Consider the following 12701-nt stretch of genomic DNA (forward strand, 5'->3'; position numbering starts at 1 on the left):
TCCTGTGTAGCTTTTGGCCTTTGTTGGGGATTGATGTCGTGCCGAAACATAAATCGTCTCCCAAGTCACAGTTTTGTCTAGGGTTACAAGTTACTCTTTCTACATTTCTTTAACCATTGTACCGCCAGAATTCTACCAGGTTCTGCTTCCCAGAGGCATCTATCTCAAAAGCAAGCTCCTTCAACCAACACACTTCATGGTGGGGGTGATGAGTTTTTGTTGACTTGCATTAAGTAAGATGATGGCCAAAAAAGATCAGTTTTCTGTCTCTTAACACTTTTGCATCACACATTCTCTCACATGCCTTCTGGCAAACAGTAGCTGAGAAGTCATGTGAGTCATGTGTTTTTTCTCTTTAACAGTGTGCTAAAAACGAGTTCTTATGAGTGACCTTACTGTACTATAACAGATACTTCTGTATTTTCATTGTATGTTCCTCTTCTACTAGCTGCACCAGTTATGTGTCATCTACACATTAATTCACTCAATCATTAAGATTCTTTTTTATTTTGTGGTTTTTCTGACATTTCTATGAACATACCACATACAATTCTGATACACACTTACTTAGTGCCTGCCCAACATTAATCCTATCCTTCCCATTACTGAGTGTCTTTTGCTCATGTCACATACTCACTGTGGGCTCATCTACAAGTCTTCTCTAAGTAACAAGAACAACCAGGAATAGCTCAATCAATATATATATTTAGAGTGGCCCAACCACTGGGCCTGATTGCAGTCTGAAGTCTCGGATTGGATGCATTTTTTCCATGTGGCGATACATCGCAACACATGGCTGCCCAGTATTGCTTAGGACTGCAGAATCTTTATTTTTTATTTTTTATACAGCATTCTTATCCAGCCAATGGTTGGTATTTGGCTAATATTTGTTAAAAGGACATGTTGTATTCAAGATGTTGATGAAATTGTGCTTTTTTTTTGGCTTAACTTTGGAGCTTCATTAGTTAATGCCGCCAAGGGCTATTTTTGGGCATGCATGGACAGAATGAATGTCAGAAATGTGAGAATCCGACGAATATGACTGTTTAAAGCTTCTAGCCAGGGTAAGTGTTTTTGTTTTTACAAAACATGCTTTTTCAAACCTGCATAAGGCTTTTCTAGTGTTGGTGCTAGCTAGCAGGGTTAAACCATAGGCCTAAACCATTAAACTTGTCATGGTATAACATCTTTATTGAGCCATCTTATATATGTTGTAATAATGTCATTAAACGGCAGAGACACAGTCAGGCCATGTACTTTGGAAAACTGGCAAGTCTAGCAGAGATTGATTGTGGTTGTTATTAATAAAAACGTGACTAAGGCAGAAATTGAAATTGAGCTGAGCTGCAAAAATACAGGCATACTGTATTTGTAATAGGATTCATGACTGTGGCTAGCATCGGGAGTGTAATTAGATAGAGTTTTCGCACATTTAGTGGCTGAAATCAAATCTACACAGCGAGGGGGGGGGGGGGGGGGGGCACATGTCAAGTGTGCACTGTTTGTTTATGTAAGGTAGACAGTAGTATACAGCCCTCCTAGACAAATTTCCTCTTCCATCCATTTATCTGTAGTTCTCGATTGTGCTTTGAAAGCAAGCCGGTGATTAGGCGCGCGTTTTCATGCAGGAGGAAAAAATCCTATCCGTTTGATCTCGCAGGCAAAAATATGGGCAGCACAACAGAATCTCATCTCATCGTGTCAGCTATTCTTCCGCACTGTGTTATTCCCATGGGAACGCATTTTCTGCTGCGCGAATCACAGTCAGATCATGCAGGCCCCTTTTCTTATCTGGACTTGAAAGAGGGGAAGTAGGAAGAGGAAGGTGTAAAAAAAGAGGAGGGGGGGGGGTAGAGTGAGAGAAAGGGCTCCCCTGGGAATAATAACGCCTAAAATTCACTAGGCGGCCCCTGCTGGAATCTAGCTCATCATCATTTCATGAGCAGGTATTTTACTCCTCCCTTTTACACCAAACGGTTTACATCCTCCGCTCTGCAGTTTTTTCCCCCTCTTAGTCTCTCCCATATTGATTGAGTAGATTACACTGTTTATATTGTTTATGTGTGTGCCACAGCCCTTGTTACGGCATGCCCAGGGATTTTTACTGTTTTTCCCTTTTTATTCACCTTCCGTCATCGTGAGTTTGATAGCATCTCTCTGGTTCGCGTCAGGTCAGCACATCTTGTTATTGCTGTTCGGCTGCAGTTGTAGAAGTCTTTAATAACAACATGTTGTGCTTTAGTCAGGAGGTTCCTCCTCCTAGCTCCGGGATGACTTCTCTCTCGGCTGAATAGGCAGTTGATTTGATCGGCAGACCCTGCAGCATTATGAAACCACACCGACGAGTGCTGTTATCTCTACTTGGCCCTTCCTCTTAGAACCACTCCCCCCCCCCCCCCCCTTCAACTCCCACGCTCGCTTCCACACTCACATGAACACACAAACGTGCCTTATCCACGAGCAGTTTGACTTTCACCTCTGGTGTGATATCCATTGTCGGCATAAGGAGGGGAAGCCATTACGAACGGCCAGCTCCCAATGGAGACATTGTGAGGCCCGCCATGCTCCCATCGTCCTTCAGCGGCGTCCAGAGATGACAGTAGATAAACAATGGGAACAAACAGTCACTCCCACCAGCATTGATCCTACTCCCGCGCTCACCCCCGCCCCTTCCTCTAAGCAACAACGCCACATTGATTCCACCTACACTCAATTTATATGAAAGCCCTCCTGCCTCCACCTCCCCTTTTCTACCAGGACTGACAAAAATGATAAATGACCGACCCCGTCCTCCCTTCTGTGCCGCCGTGTTGGCTATCCAGGGCACTACAAGCCTATTTCGTCCCTGAGAAATCCAATAGAGTGTGTTCCCTCTTGGAAGTCTACATATTGTAGTGGGTAGTTTTTCCGCAAGGGTTATTCATTGTTTAATTTCCTTCCCACAATTTCCTCGCATGAACATGTCACTGATGCCATTTCCACCCTGCAGGACATCCATATGCATAATGTCAAAACCGTCAAAAAAAAGACCAATAAAGGAAATGATATGCATTTTAATGGCGCACGCCATAGGATTCTCATCTCCTGTGGTGGCTGCCGGCGGCGTCACTCAAAAGTGGAAATCATATGCAGAGCCTCCAAAGAAGAGTCAATTATTTCTCATTTTCAACGGCTTAATCAGTCATTTTTCTCATGTATCTGCCCACCATGTAATCCTTATTAGAATTAGAATTCACTTAATTTAGACATGACACCTCGGCAGTTTTACATCTTCAGTTCGACGGTTCATCTTAAAGGTGGATTGTTGTTGTCAATCACTTGTTTTTGTCTAAATCAGTGAATATCACAATCTGCTGCCTGTCCATACTGTGGGTGTCTGCTGGAAAAAAATCCCTGTGTTAAAACACAGCCAAGGCTCTGTAAATGGGTATGTAAACAAAAGCGACCCTGCGTAGCTCACAACATGCCTGTTTACAGATCCTAGGCTGTTTATGAACACTATTTTTTTTATAGCTACCCACAGTAGGGACAGTTAGTGTTAGATATTCACTGATTTTGACAAAGACAACAAACATTGTCCAGAATCGTTGACTCCACCTTTTAACTGCAGTACTTTTCAATACATCTGTATCTGTACTTTCTTAGCTGCTAATAGGTCTGCAGTTTACAAATGACGTCTTCTTCCATGGCCTCTTATTCCATGTGTTTTTTTATTTATTGTGCAGATCCAGTGTCCCCATGCTTGTAAAATGGGGCACAGCGTGTCTATAAATAGATATAGTGTGGTAGCGGCAGGGTGTATGTGTGTACTGTGTAAATATCACATATGTGTACGTACGGCGTACGCTGTACTTTTTATGTGTTGCGTGGATGGTGATCCAGGCTTTTGATGATGAACGTGTCGGTTCCACTCTCGCCACCTTACCCCGCCCACCCACCACCCCCAGGGGAGTGATATAGCGCCGAGGGAAAGTCTCCATTTCACATCTCAGCACCACGGTTTCATAATGACCCCTTTCCAGCTCTGTCTCCACAGCCCACCGCACAGTTTTCCCATGGCTCCCACCAGCTCATCCGCACTGCTTCTTCTCACACCGTAATCCATCTTAGCCCACTCTCACATCCCTCCTGCCAGAGATTCCAGATCTTAAAGAATACAGGAGGTTGGGGAACCTAGCGTAAGAAGGATGAAAAAGACTCTGAGAGTGCCATGTATATTTTATCCTCCTACCCTCTCTGTTTTAATTCACATTGGTTCTAATTATGGCCACATAATATGAATGTGTAATCACGCCATTGCGCCTGAGTCTTCTCAAGTTATCTTCACAAATGCTGATGCCTGTGTTGATGGAATCTGCTGTGATCCCTCTAATGGCAGTCTAAAGGGTGGACATCATGCTCTATCTGGGGGACTACACAGTACAGTGGTGGGTATAAAAATTCCCCCTATTATCTCCCATTGTCATTGAGCACACTTTAGCTGTCTTCCCATTCTCTTTATAATCGCTCTTATAGGAAAAAGATTGCGCTCCCTTGTGTGGACGAGCCTCTGTGTCTTTCCCATTACTGTGTCAACGAATAACGTCGCAATCATTTCAATTATGAGCACGGCGCTGAGGCCGAGGTCTTCGAGTAGGGCCTTGAGATGTAATTGGAGGGGCACGGGCAAATTGAGGAAAGGCATTTTTTTCTTTTTCTCTGGTGAAATTGCCTCAGTCTTGGGGACAGTAAATTGAGGTGCTGAAAAATGATGTGATAATTCAGCCGCACCGGCCTGAAAGTCACTTTGTGGAGAATTAGAAGGCAAAGCTACATTTCCCTTCCCCGCCCGAGTCCTCCGTCCTTCACGCGATGCCATGAAATGAATTGATGAGACAGAGGGAGAGGAGAGTGTCGATGTAAATGTGTGCAGCTCAAATGAAGCCTCCTGCTTGTGCATTCAAATTGGCTGAAGGGGTGGGAGGCTGGGAAGCTGAAGACGGGATTCAGCGCGGCTGCGGCGTTCCACGCTATTTCACGGCCTAAGCCTCTAATCGCGGCAGCCACAATGGGAAAACATGCAATTCAAATTTCAGATTGATTGATTCTGTATTGATGAATGCCAAGGCTGGCTTAAGGGAGAGAAAAGGAGAAAAAACCTGCCGCGTCTGTAACCTCTTTGAGCAGGCAAGTGCTTGCTCCTCTTCATGTGCATGTTTGTTGCTTTTTAGATGTGCTTCAAAAGAAATATGAAAATTCTTGCTTTTTTGAAGTTTAATCTCTCGCAAGAATGGGAAGGGAGGCTCAATGCAAATGCAGAAATTAGATTTTGCTTTGCTTTGCTTGCTGGTGGAGAATTCCAACGCAGTGGATTTGTAGCCGTCGACAGCGGTCACACATCTGTAAAACTGGAAGTGTGATGCCCCTGGATTTAGGTAAATCCCTACTATGAGTAACACATGCCCCATCATATAATAAAACTGGGAGTAAAGACACATAGCAGTTTGACCACTCAGTACAATGGTCAATCCTCCTCTAGTTTGCCACTCTATTGTGTCTCGTTAGGTAATCCTTACAAGGCATCTCGCACAGTAAGAGAGCTGGTTTAAGCACACATTTGGTACTGTTTGCAGTGTCGAGATTAACAGGATTACAGATTAGGGGATTACATTGCCCTTGTCATTCTTACCCGTTTAACCTTGACCCACGGCAGGCCCTGCTGCTGGTGTACAATCCAGACGGTCCGACTCAACTCGTTTGTTGTCTTTTTGTAAGGGCCTTGTAAGAGTGTTTGCACAAAAGCTCAGTAGCATTTGCTCGGGAATTAGTAAATAAAAACAAAAGCCTGCTTGCTTTGTAGTGAGTTAGATCACTTTTGGTTTGTAGATCTTTCTAATGAGTCTCTCGGGGTTTCGGTCGTCTCTACTGTGATCCAGACACTTTTTGTACATGGCACATCAATACACAGAAAGAAAGGAAAGAGCAAAACAGTGACAACAACAGTAGCCTTTTGATGAGATGAGCGTCGAATGGACTACTGCCCTCCCTTTTTACTTCCGCCTGCACTGTGTCCGTGCCTCGTAACTCTGGCGTTTCCATGGAGGACGTGCGGTTGCCAAGGGCCCTGCCGTTGATTGAAGACAGAGGGGTGATCCTTTCTTCCTGTCAGTCAGTCGGTGTGTTGAGGGGATGGATCCTGCTAGACGGCCGGGACACTGTTTGGTCCTGAGGGGCCCAGAGGTTCCTGCCCTACTTCCCTTTCTAAAAGTTTATTTGTCTAAAGGGATCACCTTCTGGTCGACAGTGTTAATGTACTGACTGCCCCACGAGCCCTCTGGACGCTCACTCTCATTCACACTTTAAAAGAAGCGCAGCAGCACAGTTGGGGGGGGGGGGGAGGGAGGGGGGGAAGAGCAAAGTGTGAGGCTGTACATATGGCCGACCCAAGCGCTGTTTATCCAGGGAGTTGTTACAGCTGAGGACCAGCCCCCCCACCCCCCCTCCCCTCCTGATCCTCAACGTCTCTCATTAATCTAGCAGTATGGTGGTCTGGCCTGCTTCCCATGATGCAGCGGGAGCAGGTTTGAGTGACCACCCACCCCGAGGAGAGAAAAACATTAGCGTGTGCTCTGGGGCATCACCTGCTTTTGTTTATGCCTCCAATTCATCCTGTCACCATCTTTCAGCTGCTATAAAACAACTCTGGGACTATCTGAATTGGTTGGTCTGCCTTAGGGGGGAGGGGGGGAGGGGGCGATTCTCTCACTCTGTTCTTCCAGTAATCAGTTTTTTTTTGGTTTAGTAGTTGATCATCTTGTCTTTTCTTTGCTTGTGTTTCCCTTTCCACTCAAGTTCAGCTCTCCCTTGTGCTATTCTTGTTCTTGCTCTCATCGGGCGGTCTGCTACAGAAGAGCCTTAGGGCCGCAGGAGTGAAATAAAATCAGGAGGAAGTTTTTTTTACATTAGGCATTCCGAGAATCAAGTTGAAATGTCAAGAATAAAAGTAAAATAAAATGTTGTGCATAATGTCAAAATGTGGAGAATAAACTCGACAGATAAGACTGCAGTCAAGTGGGAAAAATGTTGACAGATTCAACCTTCTCGGATCAAAAAGTGAAGTAAGCAAAAGCACAAAACACAAATGATGCCTCTTTGTTATCGCTATATGGCGGACAATGAGCTACCTCATCTTTACCAAAACCAGACATCCTCTAAGCTTGATTAATTGTTATCTATGTTCAGCGGGCTGTGAGACAGGAGCGCAAAGACAGTCATATAAGGGCAACACTGGAGCGTACAAATAGTCAATCTTATACAGTGCTGTGCAATTATAAGGTGGGCGTCCACTTTCTGTTAAGTGGTTAGGTGCTCCGAGGAACTTTCAGTTTTTGTTCATGCACCCCTTTGTACAAAAGCGGTAGTGTTTTTACCACACCAGCTGTTGTTCCGGGGTGAGCTTACCCATGACAAAGGCATTAATAAAAACTATATGAAAAGGCATTCTTTACACTGATGGTCTCGTTTGCTGTTACATGTAATGAGGAAAAATTTGACTGTTTCAGAAATATTTCAAAGTTCCTTTTAGCACCTTTTTAAAATGAGGTTGTACCCCATTGTCTGCCTTATGACGATAGCAAAGATGCATCGTTTGTGTTTCGAAAAGTTTTTATTTCGTTATGAATTTTAGTTTCCGGAAGTTCCAATCGGTTAACATCTTTCCAACTTCACTGCAGTCTTGAGCTATCGAGATTATTCTCGACATTTACAATTTATTCACACTATTGTTTTTCAACTTTATTCTTGACATTTCAAAAAAAATTCTTCCAAGTGCATAAGGAAAAATAAACTTCCTCTGCATTTTATTTTCTCTCTCTCTCTCTCCTGTGGCCCTTAGACTCTTCCGTGCTCTGCCACCTCCACTTAAGGAGACTTTATGGCCTAGTGTGCAATTACACAGCTCATATTCAGCACGAGCTCTTCCCATCACCGAGAATGAAAAGTTTGGCTATCGGATACGCATTAGTCTCCATCTAGCCCTCCCTCCCTCCTTATGCATGAGTAAAGACACTCTTTGGCACGCTGAAAACACTCCGGGTCCCTGCACACCTTTTTTTTTGGCTGCTCTTCACCGTACGGATATTGTCCGCTGGCTATACTCCTCATCAGCATCCGCTCAACCTGAAATATTCATGTTCTCCCTATTCTTTCCTCCTCTGCATTTTTTCCCCCCTCATCTGTTATTTTGTGAGGAAGGAGGTGGGGAGATGTTTGCGGTCGCGCCTTGGCTTCTTCTAAAGGTGTACATGGCCCAGTCAGTGAGTGGGTAGAGACACATTAGGTGAGATGGGCCTGCAGCGGAGACATTTGAGATGCATTAGCCATTTCGACCAGTGCTACATCCTCAGCTCCATTATAGTCTAATGTATTGTACTCTCTATTTAGCGCGCCTGGTCTCCTAGCTTGAGCTGCTTCACACCCTAGGCCTTGAGATTTTCTTCCATTTGTGTTTGCTGCTTCCCTACTCCCCCAGACATTCTTCTCTCTTTCTTTTTCTCTCTCTCTCTCTCAAATTCAAAATTCAAATTCAGAAAGCTTTATTTCCAAGACTATTGTAGTAAACAGTATTGCAAAAGCATTAAAGATAGCCTATTACAAATATATCAAATAATAACTACTGAGAACAATCAGAACCCCCCCCCCCCCCCCGCCCCCCATATCGCAGGATTAGGAAACAATATGTACATATAATATATATACAATAATGCATACAATATCTATCTCTATCTCTGTCTCTCTCTCTATGTATCTCTGTCTCTCTCTCTCTCTCTCTCTCACCCCCCCTCCCTCCTGCTTGTAGCTCTTTGTATGCGAGTCTGAAGGTCAGCGTTGGGAGGCGGTCATCACTGCTGTGAATTGGGCCAGAAAGCGTGTGTTTCCGTGCCCTCGCTCTGTTTGTGCCGTGCTGCCATTTAATCTGTTCTCATGCCGTGTCAATAGTGTCACTGGTGTCATGGCCACGGCTCATTGTATCTCTGCAGACCAAGACAGCCTATCTGCATTCTGATGAATCATTAATAGAAGATGGCTTTAAGATGACCTCTTTCACTGCAGGTGAATAGAGTATAATGTTTAACTTTTAGATATCAGCAAGTGACTTTTCCAGTTGATTACTAACAGTGAATCAATTGTTTTTGTGTTGCAATTTTTTCAGAAATATTTGAATAAATATGCTTACTAGGCCATATCTAAATAACTATGCATACATTTGCATCTTTAAAAAAACAAAAAATATAGATGTTGGATGAATATTTTTATTTAGTTTTATTAATAAAAGATTGTTGCAATATGCATTTTGCAAATGAATACCTAAATGTACATTTTGGACCTTTTATTTATACTAGTAATGAAATAATACACTTGTTACCATATGAATGCACAACTGGATAGAGGAAGTGTGTGATAATCCTGTGTAAGCTTGTTAAAACAATGTTTAAGAATTCCATTCTTAATCATTTTTGTTTCTCGTAATTAGGCTATTACTTCAACATCACAATAGGATTCTGCTGTAGCTTAACCCGTAAATCAATTATTGCTCCCCAACTCCCCTACGGCGTTTAGTAGTGTTATATAGCTGTGTTTTTATGAGCGTTCTGCTAAAAAAGGCAATAAGGCAATAAAGAAGCCTGCTACAAACATTGCCGAAATCACAATTTTAAATAATCAGCAGTAGCAGCCCTGCATTAACCTGAATAAGTCACTGAATTAGAATCATGGCGCAGAACGTCTAACCCTAATTTGGTGATGAGAAACCTGACTGTCGGAAGTTGGTGACCTGAAATAAGTGTTATGCACTTTGTCGTGTTAAAAGTTCTCTGGCCCGTCTTCTGTTCTGCTTTATCGTTCCCAGCAGCAGTCACTTCCTGTGGCTAATCATACTTTGATATGCTGTGGCACGGACCATGGCTTCCTCAGAAATGAACAAACAAGGTTCCTTTCTGGGGGGGGGGGGGGCAGGGGGGTGTCTTTTAAGCGACAAGGGCTGTTTGGATTTTGTCTGCACCGCTGCGATACATTCTCTGAACGCCCACTGTGTCTTTTGTTTTTTTCCACGGCCTCTCTTTACATTAGCCTGTGCCTCGTTGTGGAGAAGGAATTTGGACAAGACTCAGAGGGGGAAAAAAAAGAAGTATGATTTCTTCCGCTGCGCTTGCACAGAGATTTAAGGCACAGTGTTGAGTTTAGCTGGAAGGCTAGTGGCTGCAGAGAGCTTCCCACCAGAATGCTGACCTTGTTTAAAGGGACACACTACATACAGGCTTGAGCCCCCCTCCCAATGTAATACTGTGTGCATGATTTATAACTTCAATTATCAAATCATTATCTTCATGGAATTCTTAAACTGAGGTTTATCTCCTATCAGACCGTGAAAAATCAATAAAAAATAGATTGTAATGCTATCAAACTGATGATTGTAGCCCATAGAATCCATGGTGCTGAGCACTCATGTATTTTAATGTTACCCACCTTTTTTTAATTAAGCCTCTGGTTTATAGTACGACTGATAAACTCTTTGACGGCCTTATCAAATCCATTTTTATGTCTGATTTGTGTCTGATGAGTTTTGATGGGTTTGGTGGTCACTGTTTAATGTATTCTGTGTTGAGAGGGTTGTGACTCTCCTTTTAATGGCTATCTATCTAGGGTTTTATAAAGGGGTTGTGTGCGCACGTGCACCTGTGTAGCTCTACGACTTAATGGATGGAGCGTTTCCATGCAAAGCTATTGATGCCCCGTCTCATTTCTCCTCTAAATGGAGAAATGTTGTTTTCTTGCCTGACTAGCTCGCACTGCTCTCATGCAGCATCTTGTACTTTTCACACTTGGCCTGATGGAGATTGACTTAAGAAGCGGCGTCTTATGATAGGTGTGCAGACGGTATGTGGATGTATATTGAGTGTGATGAAGGGGGGGGGGGGGGTTGTCTGGCAGAGTTAAAGGATCCCACTGTTGCCAGGTCTGTCCATCACTGTCATCCACTCCTCTGCTCTTGGATCGCTTCCCCTCTCCTATCAGCTTGTTTTTCTTCCTCTCTCGTGCACACACTCCATTTTGGACCTGATACTGTTGAGGGAAATAGAAGGCGAGTGTCCCCGCGGGTGATGGCTTCACTTGTATGCAGTCACACACAGTCTAGCTGGACCGAATCTGGGAATTGGCTCGCCCCGAGGCTTCGATGTCACTCACATTCTGCGTATTGATTATGTGGAGGCTGTGTGAGCAAGTGTTTTTTTTGTGTGTTTGTGTGCGCTTATGTTTGTGCCCACAGTGGTTAGTTGTGTGTGTGTGTGTGTGTGTGTGTGTGTGTGTGTGTGTGTGTCTAATAGAGAGAGAGAGAGAGAGAGAGAGAGGGTGGTGGAGGGGAATTGGCAGCTCTTACTTTGTGTAGGTGAATGCAAGGACTACTTTGGAGAGAACTTTTGGAGCGTTGGCACTGGCAGCATACACACACCTCCCACACACAGCTAAGAAACCCACACAACAAAAGAATATGTCCTTTGTTCTATAGGAGCTGAGCTGCGCTCTAACATCATTTTCTTTCTGTCCCTGCTGTTGTTCTAGGGGATTGGAGAGTCCCTCCTGAGGGAATGGTGGCGCTGAGATGACCTGCGAGACCTTACCTTCCTCCAGAGATCATTCTCCAATCAAAAAAGCTGAGCCGAATCTAACGGGGACACGGTTGGTGGATTGGCATGACGGACAGGTGATGGAGTCCTCCATCATCTTTCTACAGCAGTGACTGGGCCCAGCTATCCAGCCAGCCAGCCAGCCAGCCAGCCAGCCAGCCCTCCCTCTGAGGCATTAAGTGTGTTACCGGCAGTCCAAGGCCCCCTATTTCTCTGCCATGGTGACATAAGCCGCACTGCAACATGAGGGAGAGCCAACGTGAAACCGTCTCATTTCTTTCTCCGGGAGCTGCCGCAGCTGCTACCACCTTGACGCCAGTTGTATTTAGCTCCGTGACAAAACTGACCTTGTTGTGTGAATAATCTGTCGCTCGCTGTTTTTATCTACCCACATCGGGAAAGAGAGAGAGACTGTGTCCCCAAGGCTTTGCTGGGCCGGTGGGGCGGGGCCTGAGACCATGCTGGGATGTGTGACGCGAGTCCGTCGGCTGGTCCGTCTCCTTCCCCTGCAGACCTCCCTCCTGCTGCTCTTCCTCTTCTGCACCGTCAGCGTCTTCATCTCCGCCTACTTCCTGTATGGAGTCAAGAGGGAGCTGGAGCCGTCGGGAGGGGGCGTGTCCGGCGCCGAGGGGGCGTCGGCCGACTCTGAGGACCGGGTCACTCCCTCCAGGCTGCTGCCTCTGCGGGGTGGGGTCTCCGGGGGCCCCGGGGTGGACCCAGGAGCAGCCAGGACTGACCCTGTGGTGTTGGTGTTTGTGGAGAGCCAGTACTCTCAGCTGGGCCAGGAGATAGTAGCCATCTTGGAGTCGGGCCGCTTCAAGTACCGGACGGAGATCTCTCCCGGCAAAGGGGACATGCCCACGCTGACGGACAAAGAGCGGGGGCGCTTCACCCTGGTGATTTACGAGAACATTCTCAAGTACGTTAACTTGGACGCCTGGAACCGAGAGCTGCTGGACAAATACTGCGTGGAATATGGAGTGGGCATCATTGGCTTCTTCAAGGTTAGGACAACACCACCACACACACACACACTCC

At 45.2% G+C, this 12701-nt stretch overlaps 1 protein-coding gene across 1 annotated transcript in view; it reads left to right on the forward strand.

The window, feature by feature from the left end:
- The window catches only part of ndst1b (N-deacetylase/N-sulfotransferase (heparan glucosaminyl) 1b), a 48635-nt gene that overhangs the window by 21141 nt on the left and 14793 nt on the right, over nucleotides 1-12701 (forward strand). Inside the window, exon 2 of the mRNA XM_080035551.1 lies at nucleotides 11599-12667. Within this exon, the coding sequence (XP_079891677.1) occupies nucleotides 12122-12667 (546 nt within the window). The 5' untranslated portion in view covers nucleotides 11599-12121. The remainder of the gene's footprint in view (nucleotides 1-11598; nucleotides 12668-12701) is intronic.

Source organism: Ammodytes marinus (genome assembly GCF_949987685.1).
Source record: "Ammodytes marinus genome assembly, chromosome: 10".
Taxonomy (NCBI): Eukaryota; Metazoa; Chordata; class Actinopteri; order Uranoscopiformes; family Ammodytidae; genus Ammodytes; species Ammodytes marinus.